This window comes from Prosopis cineraria, unplaced genomic scaffold, assembly GCF_029017545.1.
Source record: "Prosopis cineraria cultivar Desert tree isolate PC_DT_omini unplaced genomic scaffold, ASM2901754v1 PC1, whole genome shotgun sequence".
Classification (NCBI taxonomy): domain Eukaryota; kingdom Viridiplantae; phylum Streptophyta; class Magnoliopsida; order Fabales; family Fabaceae; genus Prosopis; species Prosopis cineraria.
Window position 1 is genome coordinate 35035896 of NW_026555332.1, and position 23256 is coordinate 35059151.

The 23256-nt window shown below is 31.5% G+C and overlaps 1 protein-coding gene across 1 annotated transcript; it reads left to right on the forward strand.

The window, feature by feature from the left end:
* Nucleotides 1–6473: 6473 nt before the first annotated feature.
* On the forward strand, nt 6474–7786 carry LOC129292012 (disease resistance protein ADR2-like). The gene is made up of 2 exons (XM_054929540.1): nt 6474–6496; nt 6856–7786. The coding sequence occupies exons 1-2, from the start codon at nt 6474–6476 to the stop codon at nt 7784–7786; spliced, it is 954 nt and encodes a 317-aa protein (XP_054785515.1).
* The last annotated feature ends 15470 nt before the right edge of the window (nt 7787–23256 follow it).

Below are 23256 nucleotides of genomic sequence, written 5' to 3' on the forward strand. Positions count from 1 at the left end.
ATTTGTAATCTTATCAGACTTGAAATTTTAAACATAAAGGAATGTCCTAATCTTAAGCAACTACCAGCTAGCATCTATTCATTGCCAAACCTTTGGGCACTAAATGCAAATTTTTTGCAAAGGAATGAAGCATTTCAAGATGTGTGTGGGAGAAGAGGAAGCGAACTTGGATTTTTATGCTCAATCTCTAAAATTGGAACATTTTTGTTTCTCAAATTGAAATTTATCAGATGACTCTCTTACTCTTTTCCTCTCTTACTTTGCTAATATGATACGGTTAGATTTAAGTTTCAATAATTTTACAACTCTTCCAGCATGCATCAAAGAATGCCACCATTTGAGATACCTTTTATTGGATAATTGCAAGCTACTTCTACATAAAGAGGAAATGCCACCAAACTTGGAAAAATTCAGTGCCATATGTTGCATGTTATTGACAAACTCATCCAAAAGCAAAGTATTGTATCAAGTCTCTCTCCTTTCGTCCCTCCCTTTATGTATTTATAATTATCTATTCTTACATTTTATTCATCATTTTTTCATTATATGCAATTGCTAGGCACTCAACTTGCAACTTGGGAAAAGAAATTTTATTTTACCTGAAGGAAAATTCCCTGAAAATCTTGACAATTATGGTAAGGAAAGCTACGTGTCTTTTTGGGTTCGTAATGTGATCCCAACCATTTTTCTATGGATCCTTGTTAAAGATTATCAGGATTTTCTCTCCAATTATTGTATATTCTTGGTGCACATCAATGACACCAAGGTAGATATTTCTTCTGAGTGGCTTTTGTTATCAACATTGAAGATGGCATTTACATATATGTGATCTGCAAAGCATGACTGAAAAAGCTAAACTCAGCCATGGATATAAATGGAATCATGTGAAGGTTTCCATCAAGAGAAAGACACAAGATATAGAAATTGAAAGTGAAATTCATTTTGCACTTCATGTCTACAAGTTACAAAATAACTCAAACACTATTCGATTCATGGACCTTAGAATAGATGTTGATTGCAACACCTGGCTAAGAGTACAACAAACACAAAATTGGGAAGAACTTGAAGGCATGCCTTATCATGGTTTGGTTTCTCCTTTTCTTTTGTGTTACCTTTAATATCTTTCTCATATATTAAAACACATACCTTGATTACTAGCCATGGCAACAAGTCCAACACCAATAATATAGAAAAGAGCTTGAAGATGATATGAATAGGCAATACAACATTTTTGGCTTTTGGCAACACTTGTCTTTGCAAACATTTTTGAAGAATTGTTTAGGATGTGAATAACCAACAGTTTTCATGTGTTACTATTAATTTCTACTGCAATCAATAGTTATTTGGCAACACATAAAGTGAAATAGGCAGTACTTTTCAATTGTTCAATTAAAAATTTCAAGGCAATCTGAAAATTATTGCCTATAAAAGTGTTTTCATTATAACATCTAAAAAATATTTCCTATTATAATCTATAGGTAACAAAAGAATGTTGCCTTTAAATTTTTCTTTTTACATTTATAGCTTATGTTTATAGTCGGTTTTAAACCTAGATAAAGGAGAGGGGTTGTATTAAGCCCTCAATAATTAACGTACATTACAAAAAAAAATGAATTTCAGTGATTGAAAAGTCACCACTGAAAGTGTTCAGTGGAGATAAAAAGTCACTGCTAGAACTCTTGTCATTAAATTTGTCTATGGCAACAATAAAAATTGTAGTTGAAAATATTCAATCAGCAATGACAAATGTTACTGCAAAAAGGAACATTTGTCGTCGTTGAAAGTTGAGAATCAACAGCAAAATTTTTTTTTTTGGCAAAAATTGCCAATCAATGGTGATATTTTTGTCACTGCTAAAACTAATTTACCTAGCCACACGGCACCTTGGCGCCCTCCCATGTGGCGCACATCGTCTTCCACATGTCACCCTCCACATCTCATCCTCACCTCACATTACATGTCATCGTATCACCAATTTATATTTTCATTTCACAAATTGCCTCCTCCAAAGTTTAAACTCATGACTTTCTTCTTTTGTGTCTTGCCATTTTGCCACTGAACTGGAGGGAAGTTACAGTCTATTATTACATAATTAAATAATATATATATATATATTACTAAACTAAACAAACACACATATATCTTAAATATTAAATATTATAAAATATCATTACTATCATTAAATGCTACAATTTAATTTTTTAATTTATTAAAATTGCAAATTATGTTATTTATGTTGTCTAAAGTAAACTATAAATATAATTGATACAATGTCATTTATATTATTTATTTTATTTTTTTAATTCTCAAGATTATTGTATTATTTATTTTAATATTCATATTTATAATTATAATATAAAATATCTAAGAATAAATAATAAAAATATAGATGATTACACATTAGATCATAATTATTTATTTTTCTGGCTAGTTTTATTTAAAATTTATATTTACTTTTCATTAACAATAACTCTTAGGTAATATAATTGGCTTATTTTTACATTACATTTTACTTTTTTAATTAGTTTTCATTTTTAAATTATAATTTTATAAGCAAATTATACACTATATTATCTATTTTTTTTATATTTATGTCACAAGATAGCATCAAACAAAAAAAAAAAATCATATAGCATAACATACATAGATATATTTCATATGTTGTAGAATTCAAAAGTAAAATTTTAGAATATCTCATTTCTTTTCTTTTCATTTTCCTCTTCCCTATCATTAGTCATTGAATTGGGAACCTCTAAACTAGTATCAAGCTTCAAAATTACTAGTATTACATGTAGAATTAGAATTAAAAAATTAAATTAAATAAAATATCATTCTATGCATGAATAAATTTAATTATCACATGTCTAATTATTATAAACAAGTAGTGTTATTATTTAAAATATCAATTTAATCATAAAACATTTAAAAATAGAGACTCATTACTGTATTATATGCATTCCAAATTAAAATATCAAACATTAGGTTTTTGAATAATATAGTTTGGCTTAATTCTTTAGTTTGATTCTTAGAATTAAATAATACTTTAACATTATTTTACAATAATTTCATTATTTTAAAGCTACAATTTAACTATAAAATATATTAAATGAAAACTCATTATGTTATTTTATATATTTATTACAAAATTATAATAATACAAAAAAATTAATGTCTTAGAATGTTAAATATTGGATTAAATAAAAAATAAAAAATTATGATAGTAAAATCTAGTTACCATTAATTGTCACGAAAGTGAGATTTTCAGCGACAACTTAAAATGTCATCGCTGATTGTGAATTTGCAGCGATGACTTAGATGCCATCACTAAAACTTAGACCTTCAACGACTACTTTTTTAACTTTTTTTTTTCATTTTACTCCAACATGGAAATATAGTAATTGTGTCTCCAATCTTATTTATAACAAAGGACGTAGGGACCTCATGATTATTTGTACTTTTGGTGGGACTTTTTAATAATTAGAATTCTTTTTGAGGGACTCTACAGGACCTTAAATTATACCTCCCATTGTCCTTTATATATATAAGATTGTTTAGAAGATTTTTCTTAATCCAAATCATATATGTCTTGTAAAAGTACATAATAATTTTTAATTTTTGCCTCACAGAGGCTTTTGTGAGTGAAATTTGACATCCATTTAATTAATAAGGTCAATAAAACTTTTTTTTAATATTTATGACAACTTTAATCATGTAACAATATTTTCTCAAGATATATGAAAATGTTGAAAGCACCTTAATATAAGGACAGGAGGGGATGTATATAGCATATATATGCCCTCTGATTTTGTTTGTAAATTATTTTTAACATGTTTTTAAATAAAAACATAAAAATTATTAAAAAAAGTATTAGTAAAGTCTCATTTTTTGTGGTGACTCTAAAACATTGTCATTGATTGTGCACTTTCAGTGGCAACATATAAGTCACCGGTAAAACTTAGACCTTCGGTGGCTACATGCACTTGTCACTATTAAAAGTTTGACAATTAGTGACGACCATATATTGTCACTTTACAAAGTTACCTTTTTAGCGATGGGTTTGAATGTCGCCACAGAAGGTCAAACTTTCAGTGGTAAATTTTTTTGTTGCCGCATATTGTTTATTTTTAACAACGACTTTTTAGAGTCACCACTAACAGTCTATTTTCTTCTCTCTTTTTTTGTGGACGTTGAATCTCACATGAACATTTAAAAGTTGGTGTTTATTGCTTCCCTATACATAGAAATAATGTACTTTCATTTTTTTATAATTTTCATATATTTTTTATTAAATTTATTGATTAATTTATTAATTAGATAAATTCAAATTTTACTTTAGAAGTTATCTCTATATGTAATGGTTTGCAATAGGATCTAGATCCTCTCCATACTTTATCTCAATACATATCTCCATATCCAACCTCAACCATTCATTTAACTATTGTTTTGATTTAATGATATGAGATTGCTAATTATGGCATTAAAATAAATAGATTATTCACGATAATCACTTAAATGCTTTTAAAAATAAGACCACAATGCTTATTAATGATAACCATTAAATGAATATTATATTTATTTTCATAATATAATTAGCAATTTCATACCATTAAATCAAAACAATAATTAAATGAATGGTTAAGATTAGTTATGGAGAGATGTAATGAGAGAGAGTATGAAAAGGATTCGAATCCATTTACATGTTGGTAGTAGAGTTGGAAGAGTGATTGGAGTTATCTCTTATTTTCAAGAGGCGTAAGGTTTGAATTTTAGGTGAGGAAAGAAATAATGAATTTTTTCTATTTTATGTTTAACAATTTGTAATTGCTGCCTATTCCTATGGACAAAGATAATATTTCAAAATTGTTTTCCCTAATATGATGATTTTTATCTCCATGTTTATCTTCACTTCATATATAAACATGCACAAACAAATGGATGATAGATGCCCTTTATTAAAAATATGATGATTTTAAAGTTTCTCTCTTCTATCACTTTTGCAAGTTCACTACTTTATAACTAATAGCTGTAAATCAAAATTTCTAACTCCAAATGATGTTTTGATGTACTTGTCAAGACTTAGCTCCAAACATGATCAATCTCGATAAGCGAGCAGTATACCTATCCAGATGGACCTATGATGTGATTTTGAGTTATGGAGATGATTATGGATGTTCAAGTTTTGTGAGTCATCTCTACAATTCCATGTGTGTTAGAAGAATCCATCTTTTGGCCAATGATGAATTCCTCAACCCCAATGTGGAAGAATTCAAGGCAATAGAAGAATCTAGGAAAACTATAATAGTTATCTCCAAAAACTATGTGTCCTCAACATCTTGTTTGAATAGCCTTACAATTATTCTTGAGTGCTTTAGAAAAGAATGTCGATAAGTTTACACAATATTTTATGACGTGGAGGCATCAGCTTGGCTTGATAAGATATTAAAACTGACAAACAACAAGTGCAACTTTGGAAGTCGGCTTTGTTCGAAACAGCTTCAAGAGGCAGACGGTATTTTTTCAATCCCAGGTATTACCTCACCCTTTTCTTTAATTTTTCTCCTTTCTATTATCTGGTCATTACTTAAGTTATTGCTTATTAGATACTCAAGGGACCCTTACATCATCCATTGGATACATTACGTGGAATTTGAGAAATAATTTATACTATTTATAACTTATGAATATGACTTTTAAATTTTTGATATATCATATATAAATATAGATTATGTATGAATATAGATTTTGATTCTAGCACTAGATAATTCTAATAAGCATTATTCAGCTTTAATTACGTGGGAACAGAGATGCTTAGCTCGCGCGCATACACGCTCATACTCATGCACACTCACACATATTACGTGTGTATGTATATATTATTCTTGGTTGCTTTCAAAATGAGTTGAATGACCAAAAAAAAAAAGTGATTCTGAACAGTATTTTTCATGTATTTGAATAATCATTGATAAAAAATTAATTACAATTACATATATACATACATACGTATATATATTATTATTCGGCCTGAAAAACGCCCTTGGCTGCATCAATATAATTGGGCCTAAAGGATGACCATGGGATCATCAAGTCCAGCCCAGGAAGATAACAAAAGCGATGTTGCATTAGTAAAATACTGCATTCTAACTTTAATTACTCAGCAGTACCTAGTGAAATAAGATTTATTATTATTATTAAAATTAAAAAAAATAATTCATAAGAAGAATTATTTTTAACCATTTAAATGATAATTTTATAAAACTATTTCACATAATTTAACTATATTTAATTTTTGAACTATTTTTAAAAATACTTTTAGTTTTGAGAAATGCTATGATAAAATAATTATATGATTTATTTTTTGGAAAAAATAATTTTTACAAAAATACTTTTATTGGTGAGAAATATTATTGCCGACACAAGTTGTTGTTGTTATTATTATTATTATTATTATTGTTATTATTATTTGCAATTGTTTAATGGGACTTTTAGCGGTAGTCCGGTGACTGGCGCCAGTGATTATGGGGTTGACTCTTTTCTTAAAAAAAAAAAAAATCAAGGGTATTATTGTTATTTCATACTCAAATTTAATTACATTTTAGTCTTCCAATCCGGCAGTATAAATTCAAAATCTTTTAGTGCTTTTTTGCTATAAATTGTGTACAAAGGTCCTTGATTGATATTTTTCATATTTTTAATATAATTGTACATTTCTATTTTAAATTATTTATGTTACGAGTGCTATTTATTCTCATTCCGATCGATTTGCGAGAAACATGGGGGGCATTATATTTCATTTCTAAAGGTACTGTATCATAATTTTTGTTTGATTAAAAAGTGAATTTCTTAAAAATTGGCCAGGTCTGCAAAAGAACACAAGGTTAAGATTATTGAGAATATTGTTAATGCAATCTCTTCAATTATTAATGCATTTCCTTTACGCATTCCGGATGATTCAGTGGGACTTGAGTCTCGGGTACAAGAAATAATCTCACTTCTAGATGTTGGGTCCAATGAGGAAGTCAAAATGGTAGGAATTTGTGGAACTTGCGGAATAGGTAAATCAGCAATAGCAAGTGCTGTGTGTAATTTCATTGCTCATCATTTTGAAGATTTATGGTATTTTTCTGGTTCTAGTTCGAGACTTTTTGAAATAGTCAGGGGCAATGATTCCGTATTGGATAGTTTCAATGATTTGATAATACCGCCCTGGTTCCCACAAAAAAAGATCCTTGTAATTCTGGATGGCATTGAAAAATTAAATCTGGTACTAGCAGTTAATGGAGGATGTGAACGGTTTGGTCAAGGACGCAGGATCATTATCACGACAAGGGATAGACAGTTGCTAGTCAGCCATGGTGTTGAAAAAATTTATGATGTCAAGAAACTAAGTGATGATGAGGCTCTTCAAATGTTTAATGGGATTGTTTTCAATAAGAACAATGTGAAATCTGGTCACATGGACGTTTTGAAACGTGCAATACTTTGTTCACGTGGCATTCCATTAATTTTGGAGGCAATGGGCCGTTATTTAATTGGTAAAACATTAGATGAATGGAATTTTGCAATAGATGAGATGGAAAAAGACCCAATGCAGATGATTCTACGCTTCAGTGAAATCCCATGGAAACAGAAGCTGCAGCTCAAGGAATTTGTTGCTTTTATGAAAGAAAAAGAACCTCAGTCAATTCATTCTTCAACGGAGAAGGCCGTACTAAGAAAGAGAAAGAGAAAGAGGGAAGACACTGAAAGAGAGGAGACACAAGTTGAGGGGAAGAAGCGCCATGCTTGAAACTCAGCCCAATCAAATATCAGAATTCAACGGTCAACATCGGCAGAAAAGCTTGTTGAGCATGCAGGTATTCCTTTTTTGGTTCATGCCACTGTTCGATCTTTTCGTGTTTATCTATGCTTCTGTTCTTTCTTTTTTCTTTTTGCTCTCCCCTTCTTTTAGTTATATTGTGCATGTTCCATCTCTTTTATGAGTTATTTTTGGTACCATGTCCTGTGCTTTTCAATACAGGTGGCAAAGAGCCTTGATTGTTCTCATGAAAATCAAAATCAGCAACATAACAACAGATCTCTTCGTTGTAGCATTGCTTGGTTGATGTGATATAATCTGTACATAGCTTTGCCAAATGCTCTCCAATCACAAAAGGAGGAGCTCCTGCAGAGCATGATAATAAACAGTTTAGATTTTACTGAGATAGGTATGTACTGACTGTAACCATAAAGCAAGTAGCTTCTAATATTACATTTTAGTGTCAGTAGCATGTTGAATGATTACAAAATTTATGAAGCTCATGAAAAGGTGGTGCCAGATTGGATCTACATAAGTTGGGCCCTGGTGGAGATATTAGTCCCCCAATTTGCATCTGCCAACTGTTTGAGCTAAGTGGAGTAGATCATGGTTGTCATATGCCAAAGTATAATATTTCTTCACTGCTTGAGTGTAAATTTGTAAATTTGAAATTGAGTTTTGATTAAATAACATAACAAATTTAGTATCTCGGTTTTGTTAATTCAGTATGTCCTTGTGCTTGAATATTGTTATGCTTGGATGAACCATGGGATGACCATACAGCCTCAGCGTATATGGAAGACTTTAGTGCAAATTAAGTGTTCATTTTTTTAAAAGGAAAAGCATAATTTTGGATCTTTGCCTTTTGCCCGAGTTTTGCTATAAATTTTTGCACTTTTTTTTTCATGTTCTAGGTTCTTGCATTTTAATTTTTTTGTGTGATCTAAGTCCTTTCATGAGGGATGTTATAGGGACCTAGAACACCAAAAAATAAAAGTGTGGAAATCTAGAACATTTAAAAAAAAAAAAAGATGTAGGGACTTGTAACAAAACTCAAGCAAAGTGCTACAATCAAAAGTTATATTTTTCTCTTTTTTTTTTAATCATCAATTTTCAGTTTACTAGTTTTGTAGCAGAATTTTATATAAGAAATGCCTAATCAAATTCTGGTAATCAAAAGCTGTTTACTACTTTTTCTTCATTGAACAGATTGCGTTTGAAATAATTGTAGTATATTTCTCTGCTAGATGAATTGTTTCTACTTTTCAATTTTTCTGTTTATGCTTTCGTTATCCAGATGTAAAGAGGCTATTATCTCCCAGATATTTGGTTTTAACTTTTAACATTGTTATTTTGAGGTTAAAAAAGAAATAACATAGCTATCTGGATAGTTTTTCTTTTGAATTTTGTGTAAAATATATGTGGCCAATGTCCTGACCCTATTTGAGGATTTTGCAGTATCTATTAAGAAAGCGTGTCAGATTTGGAATCCATTCAATCAAGGATATATATCCATTAAATTGTTGCATTCTTTGATTGCTGCCAAGTGTTACAACTTCCATTAGAAAGGAGGTTATGAGGAGTGCAAGAGAATCTGAAGCACAGGTAATAATAATACTCAACTCCTGTAATTTTTGTTGGCCAAAAGAAATGGCTATATCTACAAGCCACTATTGGTGCAGGTTTTCATCTGAGTTCTTTAATAACACTAGCATACTATCGGGCATTAGGTGAATGGGAAAACATAATTTCAGAGGCCACGAAGGCATGTGTCCGTGAAGTCAGTTTGAGGTTTTTGATTAAGTTTAGCTACAAATTCTTTATTAATTGAGGCCCTTGGATCGAAATGCAGAGTGACACTGACACTGGGTATAAACGCTGGTTCAGGGAATGTTGATTTGCTCTGACCTGAGATATGTATGTTTGATTAGTTGTTCATCCTCATGTTGATCAGCTAAAATATCCTTATATAATGTTTCCAGGCTGTCACTTCTTACTATAACAGAGCCTATAAACGACTCATGGAAACTAATTTGGAAATGGAACCGGCCTCATAAGATTCAAATTTTTTGACGGCTAGTTATGCATGAGCGAACGACTTTCAAGCGTAGAAATTCAAATATTTGGTGCTTCGCCAATGTGTGACTTACGTACTGGAGTGGAAGAGGATGTGCTTCACGTCCTTAGACACTGCAAATTTGCTGCAGCTTAGGAACTGAGGAACGCATGGGGTATAAAAGTTGGAGTATTATCTTTGGAATTGCTTGTTGATACTTATGGAAGCAAAGGAATAGTAGAATAGAATGTTTGAAAACCATAAAGAGAATGCTCAAACTTGGTACGTGTAATGCTTTCGACGCTGAACTCGGCGGTATACATTGGGGTGTGAAATATGCAAAAGATCACAATGTCTCTAAGCTTGAGTTATATTCAAAGCCTTCAAGAAATACTAGATATGTACAGGTACTACGCCGAAGAAACATCTCAGGAATATTAACAGATTAATTTCGGATGGAATTGAGATCCGAGTGACACATACTTTTAGAGAAGGAAATTACTGTGTAGACTGGCTTTGCTAAAAATAGTTTAAGCATGTTTGATGATTGGGTGAGGTGTGCCTCAAGAGATTAAATACCTATTACAATGCCATTTTATCAGCTTAGAGATTACATAACTAACATATCAATACTCTAGCATTAAAACTTTGCAAAATCATCATCCACGCCACGAAAAGTTTAAGCATTAACAAGATAAGACTAAGTACCTAATTCTTACCCCTTTTTAAAATATCTCTAGACACTATACTTGTTGCCTTACCCAATTAAAACAATAGGGAGAACGGCAATGAGGGCCTTGAGAAGTGAAAAAAAGCAGTGAGGACTTCGAACAATTGAAGATTCATATATGCACAACTAAAGATTTATTGATTAACTTGTGTATTGATGAATTTTTAGTTGTTCAATGTCCTTACAGCTTTTGTCTCTTTTAGCAACCCTCACTGGCATTCTCTCATTAAAATAACTCATGCTCATGCCCATAAAATATCTTTTCCTTACTTTGCTTTCTCCATTTCACTTATCCCACCTTCTTGTATCTTTCTGCATTGTCGGTCCTCGAAATTAAGGGAAGCTTCGTGGATTTTATCAACTTGTTTTCTTTCATCTTTTTTAGACATAGACATATAATATTCTATCACCATGATTTTTAAATTTACAATTATTGAAGAGATATCATAATAAAATAGAATATCTTTAAATCAAATTAAATATTGAATTTGTAATAGTCATATTCCTCGATTGGATGATGACATGTATTCACTGGTAATATGAAGTAACAAAACTCAGATCTAGAGCTTCCACAGATCACAATATGCTTCAAGATAATTATCTTAATTTATTCAAGTATTATTTTATTTTAGATGTATCTATGCGCGCTTCTTAGTTGCCTTTACGTTCAAAAAAAATATATTGTAGTCAAATTATGACTTGTCTACTTTATGATCACTCTGCTGGATCCTTGTAATTAAGGAGAGGAACGAAAGTGATAAGATCTAGTGCATTGTTAAGCTGTAGTATGTTACCAAGTCACATACTTTTAAAGTACAAAGCATGCCCCTGGCTAGTTAGGCCAAAGACGCCCATTCAAAAGAGAAATTAAGTACTGGTTTAGTTGTTAGAAAGTGAGAGGTCCTGGGTTCTATGCCTTATAGAGTGAAGGGATGGCTTGTGCGTGGTGAATCCGTCTGAGTCACTCTTTTTAAACAATAAATTATATATCTATATGTCTTGCGTTGTTGGAGGCATAAGTTTTTAAAAAAAAAAATTATTTTTTTTAGTCCTTCAAATTTTAACCCCACTTAAAATTCAATTTCTCAATTATAACTTGATATAACTTAGTCCCTAAACTTTTAACTCATCAAAAACTCAATCCTTAATATTTCAGTTTTTAATAATTTTCTTCTTAAATAATTCATAACACAGATTGAGTCATTGAATCATCCTATGTGGCCAAAAACATGTCCCTTAAAAATTACATTGTGTAGCTGTCAACTCAGCTCCACCCATATTTGATGAAAATTTAAAAAAATAAAAATAAAAGCGTATGGGGTCAAGACCATATTTACTGCGGAAGCTTGTTATGAATGGAATAAAGAGGTGTTTGGGTTTACTGAGGCTCGTAAACGACGTCTTCTTGCTCAACTTGAGGTTTAACTAGAAAGATTGCATCCTGTCCTCAAAATAAAAAATTAGAAGACCTTCAGAATGATCTCTAGTTAGAGCTTGAGGAAGTCATGATCCAAGAATACTTACTTTGGGCACAAAAAGCTAGACAAGAGTGGAATATTCTTGGGGATAAAAACATAACATTTTTCTACAACATGGCAAATGGTAGGAGAAAATGTAATAGAGTTGATGCCATTGAAAATGATAATGGAAAGTGGGTGTATGAGATTGATGCTATTAAAAATATGGCTGCTTCTTTTTGCACCTCCTTATTCACCGAGGAGAATTCTACTAGAGATGCTCTTATATGCTCCAATACTTATCCAACTATTGATTCTGAGATGCTTTAGAGCTTTAGGCAGGATGCTTCTGACTTGGAAATCGAGGAAGCCTTATTTGATACATGTGCCTTAAAAGCCTAAGGGCTTGATGGACTCAATGCTTTATTTTTCCAAAGTCTACGGGATCATGTTGGGGAGTCTGTGATGTCCATGGTGAAGCATGTGTTTTGCAATCCTTTTGATATTGCTTTCATTAATGGTACTCTCATTATCTTCATTTTGAAGAAGGATCACCTTGATACGATTAGAGAATTGCATCTTATAGGTTTGTGCAATGTCATTTATAAGGTGGTTACAAAGATTCTTACTAAGAGAATGAAAGTGTTTTTCCTTCTTGTTATTAGTCCAAATCAATGCACTTTCATGCCTGGTAGACAAATTTATGACAATATTATTGTAACTCAGGAAATTATCCATACCATGCATAAGGAGATCCTATTTCTCCTTACCTCTCTGTGATATGCATGGAGAAGCTTGCTCTTTTAATTCAACAAAAAATAGAGGAAAAGGAGCGGAAGCTGTTACAATCTATAAGGATAGTCCCCCTATTTGTCATTTATTTTTCATTGATGATATTGTTCTTTTTGCAAAAGTTTCTTTGCAACAGGTTGATTTCATTAATGATTGCCTCCAATGATTTTGTGATGGCTCGGGACTTAAGGTTGATGCAGTGAAGACCAAGGTGTTCTTCTCCTCTAATGTCAAATATGCTATAAATTTGGAATTGAGTAATGCTCTTGGATTTTCTCGAACCATGGATCTTGGAAAGTACCTTGGGGTTCCTATTCTGCATAAACAAATCAATAAGAAGACATATAGAGAAGTCATTGATAAGGTGAAGAAGAGGCTTTCCAATTGGAAGGCAAATTTTCTGGCTCTTATTGGAAGAACTACTTTGATTAAGTCTATTACATCTAGTATTCCCAATTATACCATGTAAATGGCGACTCTTCCTATGGCTACATGTGAGGAATTAGATAGAAATAACAAGAATTTCCTATAAGGTTCTACAATGAATAATAAGGTGCATCTTCTAGCTTGGGACAAGGTTTACAAACCTAAGTCACATAGTGAGTATGTGAAGTGGCACTTAAACATATACTATATATATATATATATCAAACTACATATTCACACATGGCTATATAATAGTGATATACATAATCAACAACCACCTTATATCCTCTGACAGAATCTGTGGGCTGACAATTCGATAGAATCAAATTCCATATAACTAGATTAGCTCAACCTCACCAATCATAGGAGGCAGCTTGACTAAAAGCTCCTTCACCCACTATGGACTCCAGATTTTCCATTTTCACGAATACTGTCGTATGCTCAATCTATCTCAAATAGTAATGGGATTTCTAAACAATAATAGAATTGTGTACCGGGGCTTCAACAGTGCCAGTGTGTCATATGAATTTTCAAACAATATTCCTGAACCACACTAAAGTGAACTCCTACCCTATCACAATAATCATGCCAAACATTATTCTCAACAATTAACACATAGCCAAACATATGATTTGTTGTTAAACAATCATTTCTATATTGAATCATACACTTTCACATATACATATACCTATACATAGGCCTTAGCATAAAACTCTTAAAATCTCATATTTGCAAACATACATTCCACTTCACATAAATTTTCTAAATTTATAATCATTTTCACTAATAGTGTACTAGTTTAAAATAATAGTTGAATAAATTTTTGCAACACTATACAACCATCCAAACATGTAAATAATAAGTTTAGATAATTTGGTCATCTTAACTCTTTTGTCACTAAAAGGATTATCGTGGTCAAATTCTAGCTCCACAAGTGTCCACTCACACTATAGGGCATGATCAATATTTAATCTATAAGATCAAATATTTAATCATCAATTCTCATTTTAATTAACCCCTTTTTAGTCTAATTTGGGGTATCTACTGTACCCAAAATCCCACTATAACACTGTCAACACTTCCAATATATTTCATTTAATACCCAACCACATAAATAACACCAATTCTTTATCCACATTATTCTAAAGTTCTTAAATTTTACTTAGGGTTCATCCAAATCCTAACAAAAAATTTCACATCACTACAAAAACCAAACATAGGTTTGGAAGCTTGATTGAACTCCCCAATACCTTAACTAAGCCAATAGATTCAGTTATAACTTAAGAAAACCAAAATCAAAATATTAACCAAAAACTATAGAAATTTCACATAAATGAGAGGACAGAAGAAGAAGGAGCTTACCCAAGGGAGTAGCAAGCTCTAAATACCTTCAAAATGTTACAAGACTTAAGCCTTAGCAAACCCCAAGTCCTCCTCTGTCACCTCTCTTGTTTTCCTTTTCTTTTCTCCTTCTATTTTCTATTCATTCGTGTATCTGCTATATGCATATTTTTACACATTCGCCACGGCGCATGATGCGTCTACTGTGACAGATGGCACAATGAGCCCATAATGAGATTTAGGCCTCACCTGATGCCTCTTTCACTTGAACTCCAATGTAGCCTTCTTCCAAGGCTATTTAATGATCTAACCACATTAGTTATCCATAAATATCATTAACTTATTAATCACTTAATTTTACAACATTTACCCTTTTAAACACCTATAAATTCGAAGTGTGAATTCGAGGATACTGCATCATACATGCTCATCAAAAGAATTAGGAGTATCATATAAAGCTAGGTTAGGGACTTATTAAATATCGAGATGCTCTTTGGGTCTAAATGGCTTGCAATAAACATAAATGTGGCCTAGATCTTCTTCTTAAAATTGATAAGAAGAGATTAGGTTTTAATTTGGCCAGGATCAAGTCTTCTTGGGAGGAGGTGAAAGTAGGGACTTTGTTGAGTACAGATGGTAGGGATGTCATATGGAAATGGAGTAGAGATGGTCAACTCTAAGCAAAACTACTTATGTCTCTGGCTTAGCACATAGAAGTCTATGATATCACATGAAGGAAGATATGGAAGTTGTAGGTTTCGAAATGATGTAATTATTTTTTATAGCTTTCTTATCATAACAAATTTCTTAAAAATGCAGGTCAAAGGAGGTAAGGAATGCATGATGATTATCGGTGTGAGATTTGCAAGGATGCTATTGATAATACTCTTCATGTTCTCTGAGACTGTCCCATCATAAGAAGCTTCTAGAGGGATATCCTTAAGTATGATCATAGAAGTTAGTTCTTTAAAGCAAACATAAATGAGTAGATCAGATAGAACGTGCGGTCTTTTAGGAAGAAATATGGTGTTCTCTAGTATGCGTACTTCTCTATTGCTTGCTAGATCATTTGGAGAAGACATAATGAGAAAATTTTTCAAGACCAAACTAAAAGGTAACCTTAATTAGGACTTAGATCATCACACTAACCATAATTAATCAAGGACTAATCCAAAAAGGATTATCCTATAAGATATTAACATAAACAAATCCTTAACATGTATTTTCACAAACTATTTAAAACAAAGGATCTCAAGTTTTTAAAATATTTCAAAAACTCATATTATTCAATTAAATATATGCGAAAGCATGATTAAAAAATATATCTTAAGATGGGAGAAAAACTTTCCCCTTATTTTCTCTCTGTGCACTACTCTATATAGTATATATATTCACTAATATAACACTTGGCCACTCAAATCCTTTCATAACTGGCAGTGGGAGGCCAAGTTCTTAATCATATTTATCGCAATGATGATTAACTAGTCATCTTACTCTATATATCATTTATTCATCAATAATTCATCACATGCATGAATTTCCCTTTTCATTCATATATAATTAATATCAACTACTCACCCTTGGACAACAAAATACAAGGGGAGGCCAAAACAATATTCAAATTCTCAAATTATGCATATAATAACTATTTCTACTTGGACAAATTTTTTAGCCTACTAATATAAACATAAGCACCAAATCACATTCCCAAAGGCCAAATATATCACCACCCAACACAAAACTCATAATACAAGTGGATCAAGAATATATTATCCTAGTTGGCAATACATCAACTAAATACACATATCAAAATAAAAAGAGAAAGGCATACATAAGTGATTATTATCACTTGATCTAATGCTCCTTTTCTCTGTTTTTCTTAAATGAGCTAACTCTAGTAATATAATAAAAGAGAGGAGTGAGTACAATCACTTAGTAATAAGGTACATCTAAATTATACAAATGCATGATAATTAATCATGAATGCAAGTGGCTAATAAATTTATCAAGATGACCATGTAAACAATCATATCAAGAACATGCTAATCACCTTAACATCTAACTCATGTAAATAATCTCAAGAATAAATGCAAGTTTAAAATTGGCACAATTGCCCATAAGTATTAAATGTTCGTATATACATTGTTCACATATTTACCATATATTTTCATTTCCACAATTACAAATATAGTCTCAAACATAGCTATCAATCACTCAAATGGTATAATAATAATAAAATGCAAGATCAATCTCTTCTTTATATCTCCCCTTATTTTCTCTAACATAAAAGTCATGGGCCAACAACCGAAAAGGATTGTCCATATGGTAAAACTTACCAAGGCCTTAATCATATTGTGAGGGGCTACCGTGCTAGAGTTACCTTACTCACTTGTGAATACGATTTTCCCCATATCACACACTATAGGGTGTCATATACAAAACTAGCTCTACCCAAAACTCCAGATAGGCCAGTAAGGTTAAGTCTCTTAATAGGAACAGTGCTATAGTACCCTACAAGATAAATAGTAGCTATAACCCTTAGGATTATCAGTTACTAGTCAAGTACCATATAGATTTTACACAACTGCTAGCTCATTCACTAAGGTGAACTCCCGCCATATGATCATGCTTATGATAAAATGCATTTCAATAACTTTCATATATGTAATTCACAATTATCCCACATGTTCATCAACTTTCTTGCTCAACAAGCATCAATAATCATCATATTTCAATCATGTCTCATGCATCAAATTTTATATTACCACATAAATCACATTAACATCATATAAACATTCAACATGGTCATATACAATTCATCACCATGCATAATCCATAATTTATAGTCAAAAGTATGCACATCATCATCAACCCTCAATCTCATTACTCAAATCATGTCACAATTAACTTGGTTACAAATTATGAAATCTCAATAAAGCCATATATGCATTACAAACAAGAATTTCAAGATTTAGATACACACACACACACACATTCATTTGTTTCACAAACATAAATAATTAATTAACACACAAATACATAAAAATATATTTCTCCTTATTACCTCAACCTTTGAGAGGTCAAAAGTTATCCTTAAGTTACAACACTTTCAAAGCTTTTCAAAACTTGATTGGTGCCTAATAATAATTAATCTATATTTAAATCATATCACAATATGTCAATAATATTATTAACACAATTTTCACATATATTCCAACATTTAAGTATTTTTTTTCAAGACCTTAGTCTTAACATCTTGAATTCTAAAATTTAATTTAACATATTTAAATTCACTTGATTTAATAGCTTCCTTCACAATAGTTTCATTGAAATTTTGCTAAAATCATCCTTCAAACAATTTTTTAATATCAAAATTTTTCTTTTTATTTCAAAAATTCACACCTTAAATACTTAAAAATTACAAACTTAGTGTCAAGCCTAGAATCATCATTTTGTAACTTTAATAATATATTTCTACTCCCAGATAATCCTCTAGTAATTAATAAATCAACTTATAATTTCAGATTTACCAAAAATCTAACCATAAAAGTCTATAGATAAATTTAAAGGCCTCAAATTCCAATTCCATCAACAAAAATAATATTTTAGAATATTTATTATACTACCAATAATCTCAGTAACATATTTATTCATAAAAAATTCATCCCTCTTCTAAACTTTAGGTTTTTCATAATCTCAAAATTTGAAATTAAAGAGAAAATATAGCTAAAAAAATATTTAGAATATTTACATAGTTTTAGAGTACTTAAAATTTTATTTGAAGTATTCTAGTATGAAATTCTATTTTCTACTTCTGCTCTGGTCACAGCGTCGCTCTCGCTCTCTGTTTGCACCGAGGAAGAGGAAATGAAGAAAGAAGGGAGCGAAATGAATGAAGTAATTGCGTATGATACTTCTTCTTTTTTTTAAAAAAAAATTATGTAGATCCCACAGCTTTTGCTCCTCACCTTTTCTTTTATTTTTATTTTTATACATTACACACACTAACATGCACATACGGTAAATTGTTTCCGCCCCCTCTTCCCTTCTTCACTTTTTTTATTTTATAATCCTTTTCCTTCTTTCTTTTCTTCTACATTTTTTAATAATAATATATTATTTTTATTTTTAAAAAAATCATAACCTAGGATTTTATTTAAATTAAATTCAATAATAATCTTTTAATTAAGATTATTTATCTCTAAATATTTCTTTAAAATTTCTTATTTGACTTTAATTGACTTGATTAATCTTGAGTTAAATTTTGAATGTTACACCAAATGCTACCACCAATACACAAATTTTAACTATCGTCAATATTTGCAAAGACAATCGTCGCAAATTGAAGGGTACTATGTGGAGACAACATGATGTTCCCATCCATAGTAGCATTTAAACTTTACCGAATGAGGACTAGTTTAAGCTAAATGTGGATAGTGCTTTTACTATGCATCATAATATTATGGGTTGTAATGGTGCTTATCAAAACTCAAGTGATAAATTATAGCTGGTTTCATACTTAAATGAATGGTGGTGACCCAATGATTGCTAAGCTCTAGGTATGCCTGTAAGGCCTTAAGTTCTCTTGGGACCTTAGCTATCACCAGGTGATTCTTGAATTTGATTGCTTTGAAGCAGTGAAATTTGTCCATAGTAAAGGGCCATCTCAACATTAAAATAATGATGTTATCTTTGAAATTCAAACTCTATTGGCTCAGGATTGGAGGGTGAAAGTCACTAATATCTCGCGTGATGCTAATGAAGTTGCAGACATCACTACTACAGAATAGACTTTTTACAACGATTATTTTAAACTTTTCACATCAATTATGAAGGGGCAGTTAAAAATAGGGTAGTGGAAAGTTTACTTTCCACGTCGGTTGTTTACATTAACTGATGTAGAAAGTGGACTTTCCACGTTGGTTTAGAGTAATATAAATCTATCCATCTAAGATAAATATTTTAGAAATCAAAGAAAATAATTTTAAAAAATGAAACTTACTTGGAATACCTCACGTGTGAAGAAGAAAATGAAACCAAAATCTTCAACAATGGAAAAGGAAGGCTGGAGAAGAAATCTAAAACCTCAAAGCAATAAAGGACCAAAAATTATTGAAATAGATGAGCATTTATCAACAATGGAAGAAGAAAAAAGAGGAAAGAAGGAAAAAAAGAGAGAGATATCTAACCTATAAAAATGGAGGAAGAAGAAGGAAGAAGGAAAAAAGAAGAGGGACAAAGCTACAATGGAGGGAAAAGGCGGACCCACAGCAATAGACGGCAAACCCACGGTGGCCAGAGGTTCTAGACGGAGGCAATGGAGGTAAAAAGCGTGACTTTTTAGTGCTGGACTGAATGTGAAACTAAAATGGGAAGAAAAATGTTCCTGTTGTGTTCTGCATAAATGATGCAAAACACAACTTTTAAAAAGGGAAACCACGTCAGTTGTCCTAGAAATCAACATGGTTTCCATTATTCACATTGGTTCCATAAGGAACTAACATGAACTACTAACTTTTTTTTATTTTTTTATTATAAATCATTTTGACGTCAGTTTTCCTTAAAACCAATGTTAAAAATTATTTTTATTTTTTTATTTTTTAAGTATTATTTCATATCAATTATTAATAATAACTGACATGAAATATTTTTTCACTACGGTTTTTTGGAAGGATCGCCGTTAAATGTTCTCCATTTATTTACAAATATGCCATCACCTTTTTTTAACATCGATCTTTTTAATAACCGACATTAAAAGGTGACATTAATTTCCTTTTCTGCAATAGTGCAAGCTCACTAAATAAGCTTTATCTTGTGTAACTAGTTTTCACCTTGTGTTTACTCCTTTTTTGGAACTAGTTAGTTTGCTACAACAGGACATCCTGACAATTGCCAACACTTGCCTTGCTATTAAAAAAAAAAAAAGATATACAATTGAAGAAGACGCAAACAAAAAACGAATGAAGGAGAAACAAAGTGCGAGAAGGCGAAGAGGACAAGAAGGGTCGAGGATGACAAAGAAGAAGACGAGAACTGTAGAGGCAAAGAAGAAGAAAACTCATAGTGAATAATCATGACATTTTTTAAGAATCAGGCTTTTTCTTGGTTCTCATTTTAGTTGGGAATTGATATGCTTTTAGGGTTCCTCCAGCTGCTGAATGCCATTAACATCCATAAAAAATCCTTTTGACTTATCTCATGTGGTAGACAAATCTAGCATCAAAGTTCTCATAAGAGAGTTTCAGCGTGCGCTAATTCTTCAATATGATTCAAATCCATGTGTTTTGTTCCAAGTATACAAGAGTAGTTTTTTTTATTTTTTTTATTTTTTGGATATTCTGTACAAGACGATGATGCAGCAGATATAGAGGGAGCGAGGGAATAACGAGAAATATGAGAACCCCTGAAACAAGCCTCAATCGATTCTGCACATATTTTTGACGAATATTTAATAATATTAAATATTAAATCAGCTTTTTTTCTTCATAAAAAATTAGTTTCTATCACATCCCTGATGCTAATTCATTTTCTGATGTGGCGCTTATATAGACTTGAGATCTGATGGGGCACTTACATGGGATGACTTATGGAAGATAAGCACAAATTTTATTGACAGTTAAAAAATTAGGGACTTAGTTATCTGTGAGTCAAAAATTTAGAAACTAAGCTATAGCAAATTATAATTAAAAGATTGAATTATAAATAAATCAAAATTTAAGGGACTAAAAAATTAATTTTATTATTTTTTTATTAATTTACTTTTAATGGTGGGATCAAATTTAAAAAAGCCTTGGAGGATATATTGAGCTTGAGCGTTTTTAGAATACAAATCTTATAACGCCATCTCCAATTCGTTTTCAGACGATCAGCATCACCATTTGCAATTTCGTCGACGCTCATTTTTTTTTTTTTGGAGAACATTCAGACTCAGTTTTTGTTAGCAATTTAGTATCTCAATTCATATAAATAAGAAGAGTAAAGAATATATGCATACCTGAAGAATCCATTAGCACTTGAGAAATCTCGATTACCTCGAGTGTAGACAGATGCACAACTCATAGGTCCCCAGAGTCTTTTGAGAGTTCAGAGATAATGGAGCAATAAAAAATTTGAATCGTTTGTGTGCGGTTATCAACTGATCGACTTATATGGATCAAATTGGTAACCACCTTATTATATAATTAAAATAATTATATCACATTATCTCTGACTCAGTCAGTTAAGAGATAAGGAATAACTGACAGCTACTGGATTATGAGTTGGGCCTCTGTCCATTGGGCTCACTTGTGTGGTCCACTTATCACAGTCCATACAAGATCATAAAGACCAATCTGTTGGGCTTATTAATTAATGCTAATCCATAAATAATATTCCAACAATCTCCCACTTGGATTGCATTAATTAAGCAAGTTGTATAAATAAGCCATAAATAAAATTAAGAAAATGAAACTCCACAAAATCACTGGATCCTATGGGGAAGCAAGTGATATGATGTCTCATAATCTGAATAAAATATAAAATTTTATTTCAAACACAGCTCAGTAAGATAACAATATAAATCACTGATTCATATGGGAAAACAAGTGACATGCATAGCGTACCACAATAGAATCATTGAATCCTATAGGGATATAAATGATATTGACGCATCTAACTAAACTGAACATAACTCACAGAAGAAAACAAAAGCCTAAAGAGAAATTGCAACACAAAAGGTTCTTAAACTCCCACTAAACCAGGGCATCAAAGGATTTCACAATACCCATACAAGTTACATGATTTTGAAAAACTTCTACAAGTAAGCCCTTGGTCAGTGGATCTGCAAGCATCTATGTGCCAAGAATTTGTACCACACAGGTTCGAGACTCAGCAATTTTCTCTTTCACAAACATAAGTTTGATATCAAAATGCTTTGTACGACTGGAATTTTTGTGGTTGTTAACATAGTATACTGCAGATTTGTTATCACAGTAAATGGTTAGAGGACATGATATTGACTCAACTAGGTGCATGCCAGATATCAACTTCCTTAGCCTTATAGCGTGACGTGTAGTCTCAAAATAAGCAATATACTCAGCTTCTATAGATGAAACTGCTATAAGTGTCTATTTCACACTTTTCTAAGAGACAGCTCCTCCAGACAACATGAAAATATAGCCGATCGTGGATTTACGATCATCCAGATAAGAGGCAAAATTTGAATCTGAAAAGCCAACAATTTCAAGATCTTCTGATCCCTTAAAGTCATAATCAAAATACCCAACAACCTCAAGAGAATTTAACCTTCTATAAGTCAACATATGATTCTTTGTACCTTGAAGATACCTCATAACTTTCTTAGCAGCCTTCCAATGATTCGGACCTGGATCATTTAAGTATCAACCCAACACTCTAATGGCAAAGGCTATATCTGGTCGAGTACATACTTGAACATACATAAGGCTGCCGACAGCAAAAACATATAGTATCTTTCTCATTTCAGCCTTCTTCTTATCATCCTTGGGATATTTTAACTCTGACAACAGCTCACCTTTCTGTACAGGAGCAAGTGAGGGAGAACATGAATCCATTCTGAATCTCTTAAGTACCCGCTCAATATAAATGGTCTGTGATAAACCAAGAATACCATGAGATCTATCATGATGAATCTGTATCCTAA

Bases quoted from the DNA above. Each gene is read 5' to 3' on its own strand.
- LOC129292012 (XM_054929540.1), top strand. From the start codon at position 6,474: ATGGGACTTTTAGCGGTAGTCCG. The intron at 6,497-6,855 runs GTGACTGGCGCC...AAAATTGGCCAG, and splicing joins GGACTTTTAGCGGTAGTCCG to GTCTGCAAAAGAACACAAGG.